We start from the raw sequence: 23,474 nt of genomic DNA on the forward strand, positions 1-23,474 counted from the left end.
AAAAACATAAAAAACATCAAGTAGCTAGCATGCATGGATTCCAACTCTCCACTATATAAGCACATCAAACCCCATATCTATTCCATCACAAAAATAAAAACAGCTTCCCTTCAAACATCTTCAAAAAATGGGTAGAATCATGTATGTGCTATGCATCATTCTTGCGGTGGTCGTCCTCGATGCCGGAAATTGTGAAGCGGTTCGTCATCTCCAACAGTTCCCGCTGTTTCCGCCAACTCCGACCATCCCCGGCTTCCCAAAAATCATCTTCCCGCCGTTGCCATCAGTTAGCTTCCCGTTCCCACGATTTCCGGCGCCGCCACCTGCCCACTAAAACTTGTCATCGTCGAGAGGGATACTCAATTATTTTTCTTTCAAAAATAACTTGTGTTATGTTTTATTGTATCATCTTGTTTTGTTGTTCTAATAATATATCTGTTGTAAACTTGCAATGTTTTCGAATCTAATCCATGATTTCGTATTATTATATTTTTATGTGTTATTAAATGTTATCTATAGATTGGTGAAGATATATATAGAGGTTGTTGCTTATTAAATTTGGGTTATGTTGTCCTTTGGTTGTGTTGCTTTTCTCCTCTGTTCTTGGTTTGTCGAGGTGCCCCGGTCTAGGTAGCTCATAGTTGGTTGTGGGTGTTGTGTTGTCTCTTGTGTTTTTTTTGGTATTTGTAGCATAGCCTTGTTAGTTGATTTATTGAACCTTTGCTCACTATCCTCGATATTTTATGCATTTTGCTTGTATAAAATTTTTTTGCAACAAATTGCATTAAATACAAATTGTTTATATTTGTCATTTTTACGATTGCAAATTTGAAAAAGCACTTACATATTATATTATTTTGACATTATATACATTAACTTTAAGTCATTAAATAGATTATACTTGTGTTAGCATAACAAATGAACTACATCATATCACGTCAGCGTTATACATGAATGAAACTATAGCAAGTGGATATAATTTAAATAATTCATTTTGCTATTTCATGATTCTACGATTAAATGACTTGTTTACTTTTTATTTACTAATAGCTATGAATTAATTAGAATAAGATATACAAATAAAGAAAATATGTGTGAGTAAAGATGTTAATTGAAAGTGCTATACAAGTCATTAATACAAATAAAAGGTAAATTAATATATAAATTCAATAGCTTAATTTATAAAAAATTAATTTGAAAAAAATATATGGAATGTTAAACATATTCACATTAAATATATGAATAATTTAAATCATAAAAATTTAAAACTTCTTTGAGAAGTCAAGTTAGAAAATTTGTATTATCCAATAATCACATTTTAGTTGATTATTTATTTATTTCTTTTAATTTCAGACCCTAGCATAACTTGATATACATTGCCAAAGACTAAATTAATTTTTTATATTGGAGAGAATAAATTTCGTATTTCCCGCCACATATACGTATAAAAAGTAAATTACTACTATCACTTAAAATAACGATAATATTTTATGCATCTTGTTTGTTTTGAATAATGTGACATTTTACACTACTTTATATATAATTTTAAAGGGTCATATTATAATGCTTATAGCACCCTAATCCAAAATCAAGACCAAATCTCCACCCTTAGATTTTAAAATGAGTGGATGAGATTAAATCTTACGAATCTTAATAAATAGTTGACAAAATATCAACAAAAGGGTAATATTGTCATTATGTTATCATATGATAATTTTCGTAAATGCTTTTTTATATCAACATAGTGTATTACAAATATCAACAATATGACATAAGAATATCAACACTAGTACAAGAAAATATCAACACATATTTATTGAGATTTTTACATAGTTTTATTGAGATTTTTTGATGTATTTGTCTAGTTATCAACATTTACGAAAACTAAAATAAAAAATATCAAATTTCATCATCCGAACGTCGTCGGAACATATGCAATTGAGATATCGTTGGAATCCTTATAAAATTATCTTTAAATTGATATATTTTTTGCGAAAAAATAATTTAAATCGAGAGAGTTACGTAAATTTAAAGTTTTAAGATGATTTTAATGAGAGGAAATTGACATTAATACCATCTAATTTTATTTATTAATTTTCTTAATTAAAAATATAATCCATGTGACATTATTTCAACCACTAGATATTCTAATTTAATGGCTAAGATTTAGTCTTAGTTTGAGATTGCTAATTAGTTAGCAATTGACCACTTCCCAAATTTTAACTATATATAATTTCATCTTATTCGTTAGTTTAATCTTAAATATATATATAATTTCATCTTATTCCTTAGTTTAATCATTAAACTTTAATTAGAGATGAATTAAAAATATAAGAATTGAAAACTTTAAATGAGTAAATATAAGATGAAAATTGTAAACATTACATATATGTGTTTTTGTTTAGCTTGTGAATTAATTCGGAGAAAAAGTATTGTAATAAACGATTAAATCTCAATTTTAACCTAAATAAATGGAAGGCAAACTAAACTCTCTAGTACAATTCCAATTTAACTCAAATATAAGGCTAATTAATATAAATTTAAAAATTTAATTATAAAAAAAATTAATGGTAGTGCACAATTTAAATTTGTTTTAAAACTTGTTCAAGAAGTTAGCATTTTATTGGGTTATTATTTGTCTAATTATTTTTGCCTTAAATTATTTTTAGATAGACGACACATCAACTTTCTATTTTCCCTCCGGTATTAAAATCTTTTCACCAAACTTGAAGTTTGGATTAGGATAAATAAATAAATAATTCTCAACGATTAATTGGGCCGAAGAACTTATTTACTTAGCCCACCTTATTTCGCCCAAAAAGAAAAACAATCAAGAGGCCCACTTTAAATTTTAAAAGAATACTCCACAACGGTCATTTTCCACAACGGTCATCCTCATTCTCTCTCAACTCACTTCATCCCTAAAAAAAAGAGAATCCGATTGTCACCACCACCACCACCGGACACCGCCTCTCCTCCCTCTCTCGGCCTTACTGCCTCCCAATTGAAAGATCCCAAAATCAGCAAAACCCTCAAATCGGAACCCTAAATCTCCCGTCGCCCTCCTCTCGGCTCTCACCGCCAAATCGACTACTAGTGCCATCTCCCCTTCGCACACATGCACCGCTGCTGCTGTTCGCCGACGGGGTCAGGGACACCACCACCCGTTCCCTGTCGGGTCCGGCAGTTCACCCCGAAACAACCTCGATTCCACCCGAACCAGCCCCGAGGTGGATGGGAGAATTAACAACAGGTTCTTGGAAGATATCCTCCTTTCAAAATTGCAGGACCAGATGGAGAATTAACAGCAGGTTCTTGCAAAATAATTTTGAAGAAGTTGTACTTCTTTTTGCATATGTCATTTCGTCTATTGGCATAGGTTATTTGTAGAATTAGTTGCCCTCGATATCTGATTGCTTTAGTATCTAGGTGAGCTTGGTTGTAAGGAACCCACGAGACCTGTCAAACCTTTTTTCCTTTTGAACGATCACAATTCTAAAGTCAAAACTACTGTCTTTGGTTTCCTTACCATGGAAGCTTTTCTTTCTCGATGGTCCAGGATTGGTTGAAGAAAAAAATGGGTCATTTGCAGTGAATACATATTAAGTAAATTGAAACTTGAGCTTCATGTGCTCCCTATACATTTTAAATGCAGTTAGTGAACTTATATATGCATTCTTTACATGCCAGCTACAAAGTTGGACCTTTGGAGTAAATGAAACTGAAAAAGAAAAACTGACTATCTATTTATTGTCTGTGTGTTCTGTTGAAGTTCTTGCCATATCATTTTATACATTTAGAATGTTCTTACATAAGACCTCTTCCATTCTCTTTACTTTGTCATTTCAATGTTTAGCAAGCTTTGGCATTGAAAGGTCAATCCAAATTACTGATAATTTGAAATATCATATCATTTGGATTGCCATATCATTTTATACGTTTGAGATTTGAATGTTTAGCAAGCTTTGGCATTTGTTTTGCCATTTTTGAATGTATGTAGATTTTGCTTTATATGTGTTTTCTTGTACGGAGAAATGATGTGGTAAGGAAACCAAACAGTGTAGTTTTGACTTTTGAATTGTGATCGTTTAATCCTGCATGTTAAAAGTTGAAGAGAAACTACTCATCTTTCAAATGTTTAGCTTTATGTCAGTTAAAAGTAATTATCATTTCTTGTTTAGTTTTCTGTCTCTGTGTTTTCTAATTATCAAAGTTGGATTGACCTTTCAAATGATATGATATTATCATATCATTTGGATTGCCATATCATTTTATACGTTTGGGATTTCAATGTTTAGCAAGCTTTGGCATTTGTTTTGCCATTTTTGAATGTTTGTAGATTTAGCTGTATGTGTGTTTTCTTGTACGAAGAAATGTGTGAATTGAGAATTTCCATAACTAATCCCGAGAAGTAGCTGTTGAACATTGCCTGTGCTTTCTTGTTTGATGAGTTGTATGTATGCTTTCCTTATGTTTGTTAACTCCATTCCATCTTGTTATATGCAGCGTCGCTGGTGTCTCGTTGATATTGCTTGCTATAAACCCAACAATGATTACGAGGTATCTATATATATTGAGTTAAAGTTAATTCATGTAGATTCTGTTTGGCAATTTTAATTAGAAATATAATAGGAATACTACTATCCCATATCGGACTATATAATTTCCATGGGCCTTTCTTCTATCACCAATTGATTTTTTAGATGAAACCTTATTAATTTCTATCATGATATATATTCAAACTGAAACCAGGCATTATATAAGTCTCATAATATCTACTCGTATCTTGGTTTTTGTTTTGGTACTTTTTGGATGGGACAAAATGAAGACAAAAGTGAAATAGCAATGTGGTATTATTGTGTCACTTTATGCGGTATATATATGTGATTATCCAAATAAGATGTGCTGTATTTAATAGAACATGAATATATGCTTTTGATAAATCAAAATGATTGTTATTTCAAAATCAGAAATAGTGATTAGTAACGTTCATAAGTCATTTAAAATCATATGGTCTATTGTCATATTTCATTTCATTTCGTCTATTGTGTGATTAGTAACGTTCATAAATCATTTAAAATCATATGGTCTATTGGCATATTTCATTTCATTTCGTCTATTGGCATATTTCATTTCATTTCAGACCAGCGACCCGGCTACAGACCAGCATCAGATTATCAGTCATTTTGCATATTTCATTTCGTCTATTGGCATAGGTTATTTGTGGAATGAATTAGAATTAGTTGCCCTCGATATCTGATTGCTTTAGTATCTAGGTGAGCTTGGTTGTAAGGAACCCACAAGACTGTCAAACCTTTTTCCTTTTAAACGATCACAATTCATTAGTCAAAGTAACTGTCTTTGGTTTCCTTACCATGGAAGCTTTTCTTTCTCGATGGTCCTGGATTGGTTAAAGAAAAATATGAGTCATTTGTATGGTTAAGTAAATTGAAACTTGAGCTTCATGTGTTCCCTATACATTTGAAATGCAGTTAGTGAACTTATATATGCAATCTTTACATTCCAGCTACAAAGTTTGACCGTTGAGGTTGGACCGTTGGAGTAAATGAAACTGAAAAAGAAAAACTGACTATCTATTTATTGTCTGTGTTCTATTGAAGTTCTTGCCATACCATTTTATACGTTTATATGTTCTCACAGAAGACCTCTTCCATTCTCTTTACTTTGTCATGCTTATTGCTTCTTTAATAAGTTGAAAATGTAAGGTTGAGAATTTGTACCCACTGAAGAGAGTGAAGCTGGTGGTATGTGTACTATGAAGTCTTTGTTTGGCATTTGAACAATATTTCTGGCGAATGTTGTCAATTCCCCTCGTAGCACAGGATCGGGCCAATTCAAGCACTGGGCAGCCTTGCTAGGGATCCGAGAGCCCATTTTTCAGCCAGTTGTCGCTTTTTATTGCCTGTACTACCGGTTAGTCCAGAACTGTGATATATTATTTTTTAAATTACAATGCCCATAAAAATGATAATAGATGTATTTTTGAGTAGTTATTAGACTTTTTCATTCCAGGGACTGATCGTTGATGTAAAAATTGTACAAATGTCATCTTTATGTTTTGCGATTATGTCCTTTTCTAATTGGGATTGAAATAGATCCGACACCCTTTTTCAGAGTTTGCTGTGTATATATGTTTTTTGATTTTAGTTTGACATAGTGAAAGATGCTGATAGGCTAGTTTCACGTGTAGCGAATAAGACAATTGTTATACTATTTTTGACATACCTCTTACGCATTATTTCCATGAGATCCTCACAATTGTTATCATTTATAGCAGGTTTATGATACTATCCCACATCGGTTTCACACAAAAGTGTGGAATAGCATATAATAGGGAGTCAACCCTTTAACTTTGACCATGGTTTTGGGTTAAGTTAGGGCTTCCTATCTTATATGCTTATCAATTTGGTGCGGTGAACGTGGATCCGGATGTCCTACTGAAAGGGGCTACCCGTAGGTGTGACCAAAGGGGTGCCACCGAAAAATGTGGGCCGGAAGGAAAAGGGCAGCAAATGGATGGTGGGCCCGTGGCTTTGGGTTTGCCGCCCGGCGTGTGCCGTCCGTGGACGTCCGGCTTAAAAGAGGGATGGATTGATACGATCCCACATGTGGGCCCGATGTGGGATCGTATCAATCCATCCCTCTTTTAAACCGGGTGGCAAACCCAAAGCCACGGGCCCACCATCCCTTTGCTGCCTTTTTCCTTCCGGCCCACATTTTTCGGTGGCACCCCTTTGGTCACACCTACGGGTAGCCCCTTTCGGTAGCCAAAGATTCTGGTAACTATCACTGTAAACTTATGTGGCAAGTATAGCTTGTATTTTCTCCTCTCTTCTTGTAATATAATTACTGTTGTTGGCCGCATTGCACGTGCAGGATAACCCAGGACGGCGTCATCATTTCCTGTGCTTATAAATCTGTTAAGACCTCTGGATCCATCAAGATGTCCATCTCCAGCATCAAATGATTCTCTTGCGATCAGAAACCTGAAGTTCTCTTATTTGGTTGTTAAATGTTTAATAAAGCTCCTAAAGGTATTAATATCTTGATCTGTTTTAACTTGTTGGTTTTAATTTTTATTTTAATTATGTAGTTTTTTTTATCATATTGATGTTGTGGATCTTCCTTTTGTAAGAATATTATGTTGCATAGTTTGATAATCACTCTGACGGAAGTGTTTGACAGCATTTTCATGGTCTTACATAGTCGATTTGTTAGTTATTGTTTTAACTATTGGAGATCTCTGCAGGTGCTTCAGTCTCAGTTCTTAGTCAGATTCTACACGACACTATGTTCTTTTGGTCAGGTGTCTCAATATTTTAGGCTTATTATGAAACTGGTGTAAGCTGATCTTATCTCCTGTGCTCGTTATTTGACATATGCAGCTCTCACTGTCTATCTAAAATGCAACCTGTATAAATTGAATTTTCTTTTGATCGAGTTCTCCATTTGTCAGGTCTGAGCAGGTCAAGGAGCCCGAACCAGAAGCTGTTCCTAAGGCTGTGGGTTCTGTACCCACTGAAGAGAGTGTAGCTGATGGTATGTGTACTATGAAGTCTTTGTTTGGCATTTGAACAATGTTTCTGGCGAATGTTGTCAATTCCCCCACGTAGCACAGGATCGGGCCAATTCAATGCTATCACTTACTTTTGCAGAGTCTGTCCACCCACTAGCCTAGCCTTATACTCGATTAGGTTCTATGTTTTGCATGATTGAACCAAAATTTTATGTGCAGCACAGCTTCTGGCCCGACCATCTTAAGCTTTAATAATTCGAAGCTGACTTTGTAAATGATACTGCTATTATACCTTCGTGTTGTTTACCTTAGAGGCTTAGATTTATGGCTGTCTTTTACGAGTCTTAGATATCTTCCCTATCAGCACCTCACCTCAGGAGATAGATAAGTATGACCTTATCGATCCAGTTGATATATTAAAGACATTGGAGAAGTCTGGATTTTGGGAAGCAGTGGTAAGTGGCCTATCTTTGTCATTTGCCTATAATAAATATTCAAAAAATAATTTAATGTAGCCTTTTATACATATTTTTTGCTTTTATTTTCAGAACGCTTCAAAATCGTGTGAGAGGAAAGTTGCTGAACTAACCGAACATGCATCCACCAAAAAATTGCTCCATGAGATTTTTTCAGAAGTTTGTCGAACATACTGGTACGTTCAATGGAGAATTTTAAATAACTATCAAATTTTGTATATGGAGTATATAATTATCTACATGATGTGCCCTCTTATCTTGTTTTAGGAGATCTATTTGGAGCTCTAAAAGGGTGTCTACATGGAAATAGTATTTAAGTACTCCTAGTAGATTAATCCTCATATCATGCCTTTTTATTTTTGATTTTTGTGATATTCTCTTTGCTTTATCAGGTGAATATAAATATATACTCCTTTATTTATTGGTCTTTTCTAAAAATGCTAGATAGTACTATTATATACATGTTGTCTTTGGTTCTTTGATGTTATTAGAGTATTGCGCTTACTGAGATTATTTTGTATGAATTGCTTTGACAAATGAGGGAGGCTGCTTATTCAAAATTTTATCTTGCTACTGAGTTTTTTGTTTCAGCTATTGTGTCTTTTAAAAAGCAGGTTGAATAACAAACAAATTTTGATCCATCTGTTGAGATTTTGATCCGTTTACTTTGTGTTATTCCTGGCTGGAATGAGAAAAATGTTCAGGTGCTGCATCCAGAAACTTAAAATTTTTACATTAACTTCTTTGTTTTTACCGACTACTTGGACTACTGAACTTAACCTAAGCATGGTCCAGGTCCAGCAACAAGTTATTGATATTGTCACTCACATTGCTGCGACGGCATCAAAGTTTCCTAAAGATGTGTGTTGTGCTTTGCCTTTCAGGTCAGAAACTTCTATAGTTTGGTGCAATCATTACCATGAAAATGTATTAGCATTTCTTTGATTGGCTATGTAGTCATTTCTCACAGTTGTAACTCTTACATGTAGTTTTGAGATGCAAATGCTCATATTTTTCTCTGATGTTTGTTGAGTTAAAATTAATAAGCTTTTGGTTATTTCTTACATATGCTAGTTTTTACTTGATAGGTATCACTCATAGAGTAGCTGACATAAAGACTCGTGTTCAGGCCATGAAGTGTCTTTCCACTTATTGTGAAGATGTGGGTCTTGGTGGAAATAGTATTTAAGTACTCCCAGTAGATTAATCCTCATATCATGCCTTTTTATTTTTGATTTTTGTGATATTCTCTTTGCTTTATCAGGTGAATATAAATATATACTCCTTTATTTATTGGTCTTTTCTAAAAATGCTAGATAGTACTATTATATACATGTTGTCTTTGGTTCTTTGATGTTATTAGAGTATTGCGCTTACTGAGATTATTTTGTATGAATTGCTTTGACAAATGAGGGAGGCTGCTTATTCAAAATTTTATCTTGCTACTGAGTTTTTTGTTTCAGCTATTGTGTCTTTTAAAAAGCAGGTTGAATAACAAACAAATTTTGATCCATCTGTTGAGATTTTGATCCGTTTACTTTGTGTTATTCCTGGCTGGAATGAGAAAAATGTTCAGGTGCTGCATCCAGAAACTTAAAATTTTTACATTAACTTCTTTGTTTTTACCGACTACTTGGACTACTGAACTTAACCTAAGCATGGTCCAGGTCCAGCAACAAGTTATTGATATTGTCACTCACATTGCTGCGACGTTGTGCTTTGCCTTTCAGGTCAGAAACTTCTATAGTTTGGTGCAATCATTACCATGAAAATGTATTAGCATTTCTTTGATTGGCTATGTAGTCATTTCTCACAGTTGTAACTCTTACATGTAGTTTTGAGATGCAAATGCTCATATTTTTCTCTGATGTTTGTTGAGTTAAAATTAATAAGCTTTTGGTTATTTCTTACATATGCTAGTTTTTACTTGATAGGTATCACTCATAGAGTAGCTGACATAAAGACTCGTGTTCAGGCCATGAAGTGTCTTTCCACTTATTGTGAAGATGTGGGTCTTGGTTTTATTTTTGAGAGGGTAATTCCTTTTCCATCTGCATTTATTTGTGCATGGATCCGTGCTACTGGCCTTTTTAAAGTAGTTTATGAGGCGAGTAACCCATTTCTGTAGATTCAGTTTTTTTGATATTTTTCCTTTTCCATTAATCTTCTTGATTATGGTTAATTTTACTTTTACATCCCCACTCCAAAGTCATGCTTAAACATGAAATCTAATGAGGCTAGCCTTGGTATGCGGCCTTGGTGTAACCTCAGATGAGATTTCCGCGTGCCCTACGCAGAGGCGCGCCATAGTAAACCATGATATTGGTATTTGGTTGCATTGGGGTGGCTCAAAAGAGGTATTTCTGTCTGATGTTAAACCTGCTTTACTACGAGGTAAATTCTTTTTGGTGTAAAACTGTCATTTTTCCCAATATAAGTTTGTTTGTTCCACAGTTCAAATTTACAAATATTACTCTTTGCAGGCATCTGCAATTCCAAAGAAGGTTGTTAAAGTAACTTATTCTACATCATCTGCGGTGACTGGCATGGATCGTCTTCCACGTGAAGATATAGTGAAAAGATCACTCCCACTTTGTTTTAGAGAGTTCTGATTGGAAGGTTTGTTATATGGAGTATATGTTTGTTAATCATCAAATGTGTGAATGATTTAAGAGGGCATGCCATCAATCTGACTTTATCTTCTTCTAGGTCCGCTTCGAATCTATTGGAAGTGTAACCAAAATTCTAGAAGAGGTGAACAAACTTATTCTGCTCGCTGGAACTGGTACGCTAGTCGAAATTTTGAAATAACTAAGGCTCAAATTTTGTATATGGAGTATACATGATGTGCCCTCTTATCTTTCTAGTTTTAGGAGATCTATTTGGAGCTCTAAAAGGGCATCTACACGACAGTAACAAAACTTGATTATTGCTACTTTGTCCACAATTGGTGCTCTCGTATACTATTAGTTATATAGGCTTATTAAGAGTCTCTTGCGCTAACTAACTGAGATTTACAATCCCAATATTATAAATACTTGGGATCATTTAGCAAATCCCGAATTCCTCAAAGCCAATAGTTGTACCTTTAAATCCCAATATTGAAACTCTTTTTGTCATTTACATAGCTCCAGTGAAGGCTTGATCATTTACATGAATGGTGGCTATTGCAGGGCATTCTTTCAGATGTCTTGAAATGCCTTGGCGATAACAAAAAGCATATGCGTGAGTGTTCGTTGAGTAACTTAGATACTTGGCTCTGCCCATCCCAGTAAAATGGACTGTAGTGGATTTGGAAAATAGTGCTTTTCTAACTCGTGTTTTGAGTATCGTTGACCTCATCATTTGTTGCTGTCTTCAACTACAATGTATTTCAGCTGTTCGTAAAGCGGCTGAAGCATGCTTTAATGTATTGAGGGTTCGTGGACAAGAAACGGTACGAACATCCAAAAATTTTAGCTGCTAGATGGCGCTGGATCTATCTTATATTTCTCCCCTTGTAGGTATCAAAAAATTTGAGAGATATACAAGGTTCTGCTACTTATTAGCAAACGACTGAAGCCATATTGAGCTTTTCAAGGTATTATGCTACTTTCCATTAACTCACTCATCTCCTAATAATATATTATGTTTTTCACTTTTCCATATCATTTTATTGATTTTTCTCGGGTCACATATCATTGCAGATAATTATGAATCTGGTGGATCTGTTTTGTCAAGTATCACGTCCGAAAGCATCCTAAAGACAGCAAAACCAAATGGTCATGGCGACTGCGAATCTTGGCATTGAAGTAGAAATGCGTCTTCAGTATGTTTTCTGTGGTTAATATCTTTCTTCTGAACCATAATGTATTTGTCCATTGATGTCGTGTTTATTTAGAGAGCTGTACCTAACAAGGGATCCATGCAAGAAACCATCTTGTCTGTTCAAGACATCAACATTCGGTCACAAGTTTTGTTCAGCAAGGTTGGTACAGATTTATTTTTTAGGACAATAAGGTGCAAATATTTTGGTAGCTGCAGGCTGCAAACAGTGCCCGTATCTTTTGAACATCGTATTTCCTGATAATTCTGCAAATTATGTAGGTGATAATTTTTGGAGATATGCTGGGAAGCTTACTGAGGAACAAAGAAGTATGTTGGATGATAGAAATAAATTGAAGGTTAGTGAGTTGAGGTTCACAACAATTTTTCAACCGGTTCTTCCACTAAAATAGTTCTTATGCGTTTTTGATTGTTAAGACCTCTGGATCCATCAAGATGTCCATCTCCAGCATCAAATGATTCTCTTGCGATCAGAAACCTGAAGTTCTCTTATTTGGTTGTTAAATGTTTAATAAAGCTCCTAAAGGTATTAATATCTTGATCTGTTTTAACTTGTTGGTTTTAATTTTTATTTTAATTATGTAGTTTTTTTTTATCATATTGATGTTGTTGTGGATCTTCCTTTTGTAAGAATATTATGTTGCATAGTTTGATAATCACTCTGACGGAAGTGTTTGAGAGCATTTTCATGGTCTTACATAGTCGATTTGTTAGTTATTGTTTTAACTATTGGAGATCTCTGCAGGTGCTTCAGTCTTTTAGTTCTTAGTCAGATTCTACACGACACTATGTTCTTTTGGTCAGGTGTCTCAATATTTTAGGCTTATTATGAAACTGGTGTAAGCTGATCTTATCTCCTGTGCTCGTTATTTGACATATGCAGCTCTCAGTGTCTATCTAAAATGCAACCTGTATAAATTGAATTTTCTTATGATCGAGTTCTCCATTTGTCAGGTCTGAGCGGAAGTGTTTGAGAGCAGGTCAAGGAGCCCGAACCAGAAGCTGTTCCTAAGGCTGTGGGTTCTGTACCCACTGAAGAGAGTGTAGCTGATGGTATGTGTACTGTTGAAGTCTTTGTTTGGCATTTTAACAATGTTTCTGGCGAATGTTGTGAGTTCCCCCACGTAGCACAGGATCGGGCCAATTCAATGCTATCACTTACTTTTGCAGAGTCTGTCCACCCACTAGCCTAGCCTTATACTCGATTAGGTTCTAGGTTTTGCCTGATTGAACCAAAATTTTATGTGCAGCACAGTTTCTGGCCCGACCATCTTAAGCTTTAATAATTCGAAGCTGACTTTGTAAATGATACTGCTATTATACCTTCATATGGTCTATTGGCATATTTCATTTCATTTCGTCTATTGTGTGATTAGTAACGTTCATAAATCATTTAAAATCATATGGTCTATTGGCATATTTCATTTCATTTCGTCTATTGGCATATTTCATTTCATTTCAGACCAGCGACCCGGCTACAGACCAGCATCAGATTATCAGTCATTTTGCATATTTCATTTCGTCTATTGGCATAGGTTATTTGTGGAATGAATTAGAATTAGTTGTCCTCGATATCTGATTGCTTTAGTATCTAGGTGAGCTTGGTTGTAAGGAACCCACAAGACTGTCAAACCTTTTTCCTTTTAAACGATCACAATTCATTAGTCAAAGTAACTGTCTTTGGTTTCCTTACCATGGAAGCTTTTCTTTCTCGATGGTCCTGGATTGGTTAAAGAAAAATATGAGTCATTTGTATGGTTAAGTAAATTGAAACTTGAGCTTCATGTGTTCCCTATACATTTGAAATGCAGTTAGTGAACTTATATATGCAATCTTTACATTCCAGCTACAAAGTTTGACCTTTGAGGTTGGACCGTTGGAGTAAATGAAACTGAAAAAGAAAAACTGACTATCTATTTATTGTCTGTGTTCTATTGAAGTTCTTGCCATACCATTTTATACGTTTATATGTTCTCACAGAAGACCTCTTCCATTCTCTTTACTTTGTCATGCATATTGCTTCTTTAATAAGTTGAAAATGTAAGGTTGAGAATTTGTACCCACTGAAGAGAGTGAAGCTGATGGTATGTGTACTATGAAGTCTTTGTTTGGCATTTGAACAATATTTCTGGCGAATGTTGTCAATTCCCCACGTAGCACAGGATCGGGCCAATTCAATGCTATCACTTACTTTTGCAGAGTCTGTCCACCCACTAGCCTAGCCTTATACTCGATTAGGTTCTAGGTTTTGCCTGATTGAACCAAAATTTTATGTGCAGCACAGTTTCTGGCCCGACCATCTTAAGCTTTAATAATTCGAAGCTGACTTTGTAAATGATACTGCTATTATAGCTTCGTGTTGTTTTACCTTAGGGGCTTTGATTTATGGCTGTCTTTTACGAGTCTTAGATATCTTCCCTATCAGCACCTCACCTCAGGAGATAGATAAGTATGACCTTATCGATCCAGTTGATATATTAAAGACATTGGAGAAGTCTGGATTTTGGGAAGCAGTGGTAAGTGGCCTATCTTTGTCATTTGCCTATAATAAATATTCTAAAAATTATTTAATGTAGCCTTTTATACATATTTTTTGCTTTTATTTTCAGAACGCTTCAAAATCGTGTGAGAGGAAAGTTGCTGAACTAACCGAACATGCATCCACCAAAAAATTGCTCCATGAGATTTTTTCAGAAGTTTGTCGAACATACTGGTACGTTCAATGGAGAATTTTAAATAACTATCAAATTTTGTATATGGAGTATATAATTATCTACATGATGTGCCCTCTTATCTTGTTTTAGGAGATCTATTTGGAGCTCTAAAAGGGTGTCTACGCGACGGTAACAAAAATTTGATAATTGCCACTTTGTCCACAATTGGTGCTCTTTGGACTACAATGGGACAGCCAGTTGAAAAGTCAAGCTAGGTACTCTCTTATACTATTAGTTATAGGTTTATTATGAGTCTCTTGTGCTAACTTATTGAGAATATTATAAATACTTGGGATCATTTATTAAATCCCGAATTCCTCAAAGCCAATAGTTGTACCTTTAAATCCCAATATTGAAACTCTTTTGTCATTTACATGGCTCCAGTGAAGGCTTTTGATCATTTACATGAATGTGGCTCATGCAGGGCATTTTGGACCATAGCTCCAGTGACGGCTTTGGACACAATATCAGGTATCATATAAATTTGTTACAATCGGAAACAATTTTATCTAGCCCTGACGCTAATGTCTGCTTAGAAAAATAACTCTTGATGTGTGCATATGTTTTATAAGTCAGTTGATGTCTTTTGATCATTTCGTAGATGATCATTTTTCAATATAATTTTATCTTTCTGTTTTTCTTGAGTTAATATTTTCTGGTTAGTTAATATGCTCCCGTTTAAGAAATTGTTTGTTTTTCTATGTGTGGTTTCCTTGTCTACCTAAATATTTTATAGATTTAACAACTTAAGTATATGGTATGGTTCTATCTTAGTTATTCTTTTTCCAATATTTACAAGGTTATGGAGTCAATAACTCTGTTTGTTTTGAATATTTCTTTTGCTTTTAAGAAAAACCTTTATCCATTCCTTTGCCCATTGTTAAACTTGGATAAATATATCATGGATATCATGGAAATAGTATTTAAGTACTCCTAGTAGATTAATCCTCATATCATGCCTTTTTATTTTTGATTTTTGTGATATTCTCTTTGCTTTATCAGGTGAATATAAATATATACTCCTTTATTTATTGGTCTTTTCTAAAAATGCTAGATAGTACTATTATATACATGTTGTCTTTGGTTCTTTGATGTTATTAGAGTATTGCGCTTACTGAGATTATTTTGTATGAATTGCTTTGACAAATGAGGGAGGCTGCTTATTCAAAATTTTATCTTGCTACTGAGTTTTTTGTTTCAGCTATTGTGTCTTTTAAAAAGCAGGTTGAATAACAAACAAATTTTGATCCATCTGTTGAGATTTTGATCCGTTTACTTTGTGTTATTCCTGGCTGGAATGAGAAAAATGTTCAGGTGCTGCATCCAGGAACTTAAAATTTTTACATTAACTTCTTTGTTTTTACCGACTACTTGGACTACTGAACTTAACCTAAGCATGGTCCAGGTCCAGCAACAAGTTATTGATATTGTCACTCACATTGCTGCGACGTTGTGCTTTGCCTTTCAGGTCAGAAACTTCTATAGTTTGGTGCAATCATTACCATGAAAATGTATTAGCATTTCTTTGATTGGCTATGTAGTCATTTCTCACAGTTGTAACTCTTACATGTAGTTTTGAGATGCAAATGCTCATATTTTTCTCTGATGTTTGTTGAGTTAAAATTAATAAGCTTTTGGTTATTTCTTACATATGCTAGTTTTTACTTGATAGGTATCACTCATAGAGTAGCTGACATAAAGACTCGTGTTCAGGCCATGAAGTGTCTTTCCACTTATTGTGAAGATGTGGGTCTTGGTTTTATTTTTGAGAGGGTAATTCCTTTTCCATCTGCATTTATTTGTGCATGGATCCGTGCTACTGGCCTTTTTAAAGTAGTTTATGAGGCGAGTAACCCATTTCTGTAGATTCAGTTTTTTTGATATTTTTCCTTTTCCATTAATCTTCTTGATTATGGTTAATTTTACTTTTACATCCCCACTCCAAAGTCATGCTTAAACATGAAATCTAATGAGGCTAGCCTTGGTATGCGGCCTTGGTGTAACCTCAGATGAGATTTCCGCGTGCCCTACGCAGAGGCGTGCCTTAGTAAACCATGATATTGGTATTTGGTTGCATTGGGGTGGCTCAAAAGAGGTATTTCTGTCTGATGTTAAACCTGCTTTACTACGAGGTAAATTCTTTTTGGTGTAAAACTGTCATTTTTCCCAATATAAGTTTGTTTGTTCCACAGTTCAAATTTACAAATATTACTCTTTGCAGGCATCTGCAATTCCAAAGAAGGTTGTTAAAGTAACTTATTCTACATCATCTGCGGTGACTGGCATGGATCGTCTTCCACGTGAAGATATAGTGAAAAGATCACTCCCACTTTGTTTTAGAGAGTTCTGATTGGAAGGTTTGTTATATGGAGTATATGTTTGTTAATCATCAAATCTGTGAGTGATTTAAGAGGGCATGCCATCAATCTGACTCTATCGTCTTCTAGGTCCGCTTGGAATCTATTGGAAGTGTAACCAAAATTCTAGAAGAGGTGAACAAACTTATTCTGCTCGCTGGAACTGGTACGCTAGTCGAAATTTTGAAATAACTAAGGCTCAAATTTTGTATATGGAGTATATAATTATCTACATGATTTGCCCTCTTATCTTTCTAGTTTTAGGAGATCTATTTGGAGCTCTAAAAGGGCATCTACACGACAGTAACAAAACTTGATTATTGCTACTTTGTCCACAATTGGTGCTCTCGTATACTATTAGTTATATAGGCTTACTAAGAGTCTCTTGCGCTAACTAACTGAGATTTACAATCCCAATATTATAAATACTTGGGATCATTTAGCAAATCCCGAATTCCTCAAAGCCAATAGTTGTACCTTTAAATCCCAATATTGAAACTCTTTTGTCATTTACATAGCTCCAGTGAAGGCTTGATCATTTACATGAATGGTGGCTATTGCAGGGCATTCTTTCAGATGTCTTGAAATGCCTTGGCGATAACAAAAAGCATATGCGTGAGTGTTCGTTGAGTAACTTAGATACTTGGCTCTGCCCATCCCAATAAAATGGACTGTACTGGATTTGGAAAATAGTGTTTTTCTAACTCGTGTTTTGAGTATCGTTGACCTCATCATTTGTTGCTGTCTTCAACTACAATGTATTTCAGCTGTTCGTAAAGCGGCTGAAGCATGCTTTAATGTATTGAGGGTTCGTGGACAAGAAACGGTACGAACATCCAAAAATTTTAGCTGCTAGATGGCGCTGGATCTATCTTATATTTCTCCCCTTGTAGGTATCAAAAAATTTGAGAGATATACAAGGTTCTGCTACTTATTAGCAAACGACTGAAGCCATATTATGCTTTTCAAGGTATTATGCTACTTTCCATTAACTCACTCATCTCCTAATAATATATTATGTTTTTCACTTTTCCATATCATTTTATTGATTTTTCTCGGGTCACGTATCATTGCAGATAATTATGAATCTGGTGGATCTGTTTTGTCAAGTATCACATCCGAAAACATCCTAAAGACAGCAAAACCAAATGGTCATGGCGACTGCGAATCTTGGCATTGAAGTAGAAATGCATCTTCAGTCTGTGGTTAATATCTTTCTTCTGAACCATAATGTATTTGTCCATTGATGTCGTGTTTATTTAGAGAGCTGTACCTCACAAGGGATCCATGCAAGAAACCATCTTGTCTGTTCAAGACATCAACATTCTGGCACAAGTTTTGTTCAGCAAGGTTGGTACAGATTTATTTTTTAGGACAATAAGGTGCAAATATTTTGGTAGCTGCAGGCTGCAAACAGTGCCCGTATCTTTTATGCAAACAAAGTAGATTATTAACTTAGGTGGTGTTCGGTTTCCAAGATAAAATGATACCAAGATACAATCTAAGATTGAGTTGTGAGATTATTTTAGTTATAGAGGGTTAGCTATGACTAATTATGCCATGATTATCCATTTAGGAGTGAGTTGTGGGGTTAAATCTCATGAACCAAACACACATCAAATTTAATCCCGGATACAATCTTGCAAACCGAACACCCCCTTAGTGTTACTCTCGCAGGATGACAAGGAAATGATTATTGTTCGCAGATTCAAACTCGAAGAATTGCATATAGAGCAAATTCAAGATCTTGAGGTTTCTGCTCTATTTTAAGGTTTCTTTATTAATTTTTTGGGATTAGCGTTTCTATACCACCGAGGAGGCCTTCATACAACTTTTTAGAACTTTTGTCAACTTTTGGGTTTGGGTCAATTTTTAAACCATTTGTTTGTGTTGACTTGTTTGGCCATCTGTGTGGCTTATGTAATATTTTTGCATGGGATCCATATGCTACATTCTTTATAGATGTTAGTAAGTGACTTTGCTTACTTCTCAAACAATATGATGTCATGAAATACTTTCTAGAGGATCTGCATCGGAGGCTCTTAAGTGCTAACTTAAAAAATCAAGGTGATGGCATTGAGATGTTGCAGAAGGTTCTTTCAACATAAATTCTAGTTTTGATTGTGTAACTTATATAGGCTCTTCCTCCATGGATGGGAGGTGATTGAAGTCTTAGATATACTCTGGTTTGTGTTAAGGTTTCGTGAATCCGACACATCATGCTTATTAAAGGTAAATAGGGTTTTATTAATTTGTCTATTTTTTTTCCAGCATGACCGTGTGCTTTGCTCACTAAATTTATCAAATACTATTATATTTGAAAAGGAAATGAGTGGTAGCATATTTGATGAGTATTTCAGTACTAGAACATTTGTTTATTCTGTTTGTTTGTGGAATTGCTAAGTTTACAAATTGTTATTGATTCTCCAATATCTAGCTCTCTAATGATGTTACAGCCAGTGAATATATATGTTCTGATAATTCTTATCTATCATATTTAAACTATCTACTATCCTTCTTAACTTTTGACCTTCTGTAACTTTGATAAGGTACTTGAATTTCTTCCCGGGCTTCTGGATCTGTTGAAAAATGAAGGCTACACTATGACAGAAGCAGAGGCAACCCATCTATATGTTATGGCAAGTGATCCTGGTTGTTTTGAATTTGGATTGAGTTTCTTTTTTTTTTTTTTTTCAAAATGTAATATCTCAACCAGTATTCAAAGTCTTATTAAGCTAAGGAAGTTGTTGTGGCAAGTTAATGCACAGTTATTACTTTTGTTTTGAACATCGTATTTCCTGATAATTCTGCAAATTATGTAGGTGATAATTTTTGGAGATATGTTGGGAAGCTTACTGAGGAACAAAGAAGTATGTTGGATGATAGAAATAAATTGAAGGTTAGTAAGTTGAGGTTCACAACAATTTTTCAACCAGTTCTTCCACTAAAATAGTTCTTATGCGTTTTTGAATCGTGCACGAGAGATGGAGAAGAGGAAGGAAGGCATGCCTGGTGAAACTAGAGCGACCTAAGACCCTCCGTGCGAGAAAATGTGTACGAATTTCTTGCACAGTTTCATTTTGTTTAGCCATACAATGATTATTTCATGGACATGCATGTTTCTATTATTAGTCTAGAATCTAGATCTTACTAGGTCCAACTAAGTTTTCATGAACAGGTTTGCCATGAACATCTTTCAACCAGTTCCTGGCTCAACCTACCTGGGAAATCCATTGTGTATACAGTCGATAGTTATGTGTTGGTTTTAGTTAATGAACACCATTAAGTGTGAATATCTACATATTCAGATATTGCTTTTATTACTGACTAGACTCCTAGTTTAATCTATCCATCATGATTTTGTTCACTCTAAGGCTCATTTCCCATGGAGGGTATTTCTTCTAGCGGTTAGAACTTTGAGCTTAGTAATCTTGTGACAAAATATATAAACAACTTATAGACGTTGAACTTGTTGTTATATGTGTATACTCTAGAATATACTTAAATGATGGAAAGCAATGTCCTTGGACCCAAATATGATCCAAGTTGTTGTCGGTCAAGGCAAGACATTCAATGTAAACTGTTGCCATAATTAAATGTTCATAATATTGAAGGGAAAGATCATCAAAGAACTTATTTTTCCTTTCCTTTTTTGGTTATGGTAATTAGTTTTTAATCTCCACAGGTCTGATCCAGCTGATCAAAGTGGGGACTTATCAAGACCCGTGGGGCATCCCAACATTCAATCTGTATTGATACTTTTATGTACTGAATTACTAATTGTCTATAATCAACACCACTATCCATACTGATTTGCTATTTTTCCTTGAACCCATTATCTCTTAATAGATTATAGATGTGTTCACTTTCTACTGAATAACTATTTGTCTATAATCAACACCATTATCCAAAATGATTTTCTATCCAAACCGAACTTGCATCTACAAAAATGTTGATCCTGGATATTTCAGAAGTTTGTTGAACATTAAAGAAGGTATGCTATGGTTTCCTTTTCAATCCAGACTTTTCTAGACTTTATGCACAACATATTGTTGGTGTTAATATCTTGACCAAGTAATTGGTGTTTTTGAATTTTGCAGCTTATGGAGATGTAAACATTGTTTTTGCAGTTGACGCTATTCAAGCATTAGGTAACCTTACTAGGGTTAGAACCCATTTTTGGGCCAGTTGTCGTTTCTTATTGCCCGTACTACTAGTTAGTCCAGTACTCTTGCTAGATTAATTATTAAATTACAGTTGCAAAAATGCCCCATAAAAATGATAGTGGATGTGTGTTTGAGTAGTTATATGACTTTTTCTTTCTGGGTGCTTACCATTGATGTATAAATTGTTCAAATGTCATCTTTATGTTTTGCGATTATTTCCTTTTCTAACTGGAATTGGAATATACCTGACACCCGACAGCTCTTATAGATAATAAGATATAATTTGTGTCCAGTCACTCCCTGTTCTTGTAAATGCATCTGTGAGTTTTGATTAATGCTTAAAATGAGCTTATGTTTGCTGACTCTATGTAGGAGAAATTGAAGGAGAAGAAACCTACTTCAACGGAGGCCCTTACCCAAACTCTTCAGGCAATGCACAAGTCCGGATGCTTGAGTCTAACTGACATTGTTGAAGGCATGATCTACCTTTATTTCAGTTCTGAACTGTTTGTTTAACCTCTGAATAATATCATATCATTTCCTGGTGCTTAGAAGTATCTTGTGTGGAATAGCATAGGGTTGACTCCCTATTATATGCTATTCCACACTTTGTGTGAAACCGATGTGGGATCGTATCAATCCATCCCTCTTTTAAACCGGGTGGCAAACCCAAAGCCACGGGCCCACCATCCCTTTGCTGCCCTTTTCCTTCCGGCCCACATTTTTCGGTGGCACCCCTTTGGTCACTCCTACGGGTAGCCCCTTTCAGTAGGACATCCGGATCCATGTTCACCGCACCAAATTGATAAGCATATAAGATAGGAAGCCCTAACTTAACCCAAAACCATGGTCAAAGGTAAAAGGTTGACTCCCTATTATATGCTATTCCACACTTTTTGTGTGAAACCGATGTGGGATTGTATCAGTTTGACTCCATCCTCACTGGTGCCTCTTAAGATCTTGTAAATGATACTACGATGCAGGTAATTAGTCAGGCCTTTTAACTAATAACGCCTCAAATTTAAGAGTCATGTCATGATTTTGATTATTTGGGTGTCAATTGAGGTCTGAAGTTGTTATTGCTTTTGTTGCAGACTTTTCAGAGCAAGAGGTTTGCTTATGCAGTTAAGGAGAGTACCCTGATAGTCTTTTCATGGAACTGTTGCTCTGGGTTTTGGATGATAAGTTCCGGAGATGGATGATGGAAGTCTTGAACGTTCTGGTGTTAAAGATTCTGGTAACTATCACTGTAAACTTATGTGGCAAGTATAGCTTGTATTTTCTCCTCTCTTCTTGTAATATAATTGCTGTTGTGTGGCCGCATTGCACGTGCAGGATAACCCAGGACGGCGTCATCATTTCATGTGCTTATAAATCTGTTAAGACCTCTGGATCCATCAAGATGTCCATCTCCAGCATCAAATGATTCTCTTGCGATCAGAAACCTGAAGTTCTCTTATTTGGTTGTTAAATGTTTAATAAAGCTCCTAAAGGTATTAATATCTTGATCTGCTTTAACTTGTTGGTTTTAATTTTTATTTTAATTATATAGTTTTTTTTATCATATTGATGTTGTGGATCTTCCTTTTGTAAGAATATTGTAACAATCCGCCCTCCTAGGGTACAATAAATGCGGCGGCTGCTACCCAAAACCGACTCCAAAGAAGTAAACATAGGCTAGGATTTCATTAAAGTAGTATTGACCAAAAGAATGAAAGGAATATCAGAGTATTAAATGCAACAACTTAACCTAGAAGATTAAAGGAAGAAAGATATCATAAACGAGAATCAAAACCTTAAGAGTACGACATAGTATCCACGACAAAATCACCAGAAAAGACTAAGGCCTCAAACCGTAGGCAAGATGTAAATATTCCAAAAAGACATTCTAAAGAGTATCAAAAATTCAGCGGAAAACGACCAAGAGAAAGTATAGATATGTATGAAGACACAACTACGCTTAGTGTTCAACATATCCTCATTAATTAATTAAGGCTGCTCAACACCCGCCACCACTGTCGTCATTCAACTCGCACATAGGGAAAACACATGCAGGGCTGAGTATTTTGAAATACTAGTGGGCTTGTTGCCAAAACATTTTATAAGTTATGCCACCCTTACCAAGTGAACTCGAGTTTTAAGCAGTTATAAAAGAATATCACGAGTATCACAAAATATATTTTCATAGACTGGCCAGTCAAAATAACCTCCCATTTTCTCATAAATTAACAATCATTCCATGGTGCGACGAAAGTGTGGCCACACTTTTCGCCCACGAGACCGGCCGACTAGCAAGGACGGCTCCCGATCCCATCGTGTACAAAGCCTGGTAGGGTTTGCGGCCCATACTCAGACCCGAATTTGTATAAGCAGAGCAGATATCACATAAAAACAAACAT

General features: G+C 35.1%; 2 protein-coding genes and 1 long non-coding RNA gene across 44 annotated transcripts; all 3 read left to right on the forward strand.

Annotated features, from left to right (window-relative positions):
• The first annotated feature begins 2,898 nt into the window (after positions 1 to 2,898).
• Positions 2,899 to 6,521, forward strand: LOC125212494. 4 transcript variants are annotated; one of them, XR_007174686.1, is made up of 4 exons: positions 2,899 to 3,311; positions 4,507 to 4,560; positions 5,714 to 5,934; positions 6,296 to 6,521. XR_007174686.1 is itself a non-coding variant. In XM_048112686.1 (4 exons), exons 1-4 carry the CDS (start codon positions 3,235 to 3,237, stop codon positions 6,369 to 6,371), a joined length of 303 nt encoding a protein of 100 aa, XP_047968643.1. In that variant the 5' UTR covers positions 2,899 to 3,234; the 3' UTR covers positions 6,372 to 6,521. The 4 variants fall into 4 exon arrangements, 2 of the variants coding, with proteins under 2 accessions (XP_047968643.1, XP_047968644.1); XR_007174685.1 differs by having other exon boundaries at positions 6,299 to 6,518; XM_048112686.1 differs by having other exon boundaries at positions 5,839 to 5,934.
• Positions 6,522 to 6,773: 252 nt separating this feature from the next.
• LOC125212493 (protein MOR1-like) lies at positions 6,774 to 9,186 on the forward strand. Its single transcript, XM_048112685.1, has 9 exons — positions 6,774 to 6,800; positions 6,898 to 7,055; positions 7,271 to 7,362; positions 7,478 to 7,560; positions 7,886 to 7,992; positions 8,086 to 8,189; positions 8,281 to 8,717; positions 8,809 to 8,897; positions 9,102 to 9,186. The coding sequence occupies exons 3-7, from the start codon at positions 7,352 to 7,354 to the stop codon at positions 8,321 to 8,323; spliced, it is 348 nt and encodes a 115-aa protein (XP_047968642.1). The 5' UTR covers positions 6,774 to 6,800; positions 6,898 to 7,055; positions 7,271 to 7,351; the 3' UTR covers positions 8,324 to 8,717; positions 8,809 to 8,897; positions 9,102 to 9,186.
• A 34-nt stretch (positions 9,187 to 9,220) lies between these two features.
• On the forward strand, positions 9,221 to 22,639 carry LOC125212495. Of its 39 annotated transcripts, XR_007174706.1 has the most exons (40): positions 9,222 to 9,589; positions 9,681 to 9,743; positions 9,948 to 10,048; positions 10,285 to 10,407; positions 10,497 to 10,632; positions 10,723 to 10,798; positions 11,187 to 11,238; positions 11,391 to 11,449; positions 11,517 to 11,593; positions 11,700 to 11,821; positions 11,894 to 11,980; positions 12,100 to 12,176; positions 12,256 to 12,364; positions 12,584 to 12,677; positions 12,793 to 12,891; positions 14,264 to 14,354; positions 14,448 to 14,551; positions 14,643 to 14,767; positions 14,977 to 15,023; positions 15,754 to 15,866; positions 15,958 to 16,020; positions 16,225 to 16,325; positions 16,562 to 16,684; positions 16,774 to 16,909; positions 17,000 to 17,075; positions 17,473 to 17,524; positions 17,677 to 17,735; positions 17,803 to 17,879; positions 17,986 to 18,259; positions 18,616 to 18,661; positions 18,932 to 18,976; positions 19,048 to 19,141; positions 19,459 to 19,542; positions 19,732 to 19,808; positions 19,892 to 19,963; positions 20,595 to 20,903; positions 21,010 to 21,060; positions 21,448 to 22,058; positions 22,170 to 22,312; positions 22,411 to 22,639. It is a non-coding gene; the product is annotated as an uncharacterized LOC125212495 (long non-coding RNA). The 39 variants fall into 39 exon arrangements; XR_007174710.1 differs by having other exon boundaries at positions 9,221 to 9,589; positions 17,986 to 18,107; positions 18,173 to 18,259; positions 18,616 to 19,141; XR_007174695.1 differs by having other exon boundaries at positions 18,616 to 18,976.
• The last annotated feature ends 835 nt before the right edge of the window (positions 22,640 to 23,474 follow it).

The sequence above is a fragment of the Salvia hispanica genome, chromosome 3 (genome assembly GCF_023119035.1).
Source record: "Salvia hispanica cultivar TCC Black 2014 chromosome 3, UniMelb_Shisp_WGS_1.0, whole genome shotgun sequence".
Classification (NCBI taxonomy): Eukaryota; Viridiplantae; Streptophyta; class Magnoliopsida; order Lamiales; family Lamiaceae; genus Salvia; species Salvia hispanica.

Excerpts from the sequence above, each read along its gene's own strand:
- LOC125212494 (XM_048112686.1), top strand. The coding sequence starts at position 3,235 with ATGGGAGAATTAACAACAGGTTCTTGGAAGATATCCTCCTTTCAAAAT. Across the intron at positions 3,312-4,506 it reads AGATGGAGAATTAACAGCAG|CGTCGCTGGTGTCTCGTTGA; the intron begins GTTCTTGCAAAA and ends TGTTATATGCAG. Across the intron at positions 4,561-5,838 it reads AACCCAACAATGATTACGAG|CACAGGATCGGGCCAATTCA; the intron begins GTATCTATATAT and ends TTCCCCTCGTAG.
- LOC125212493 (XM_048112685.1), top strand. Across the intron at positions 7,561-7,885 it reads TGAAGAGAGTGTAGCTGATG|ATATCTTCCCTATCAGCACC; the intron begins GTATGTGTACTA and ends TACGAGTCTTAG. Across the intron at positions 8,190-8,280 it reads GAAGTTTGTCGAACATACTG|GAGATCTATTTGGAGCTCTA; the intron begins GTACGTTCAATG and ends ATCTTGTTTTAG.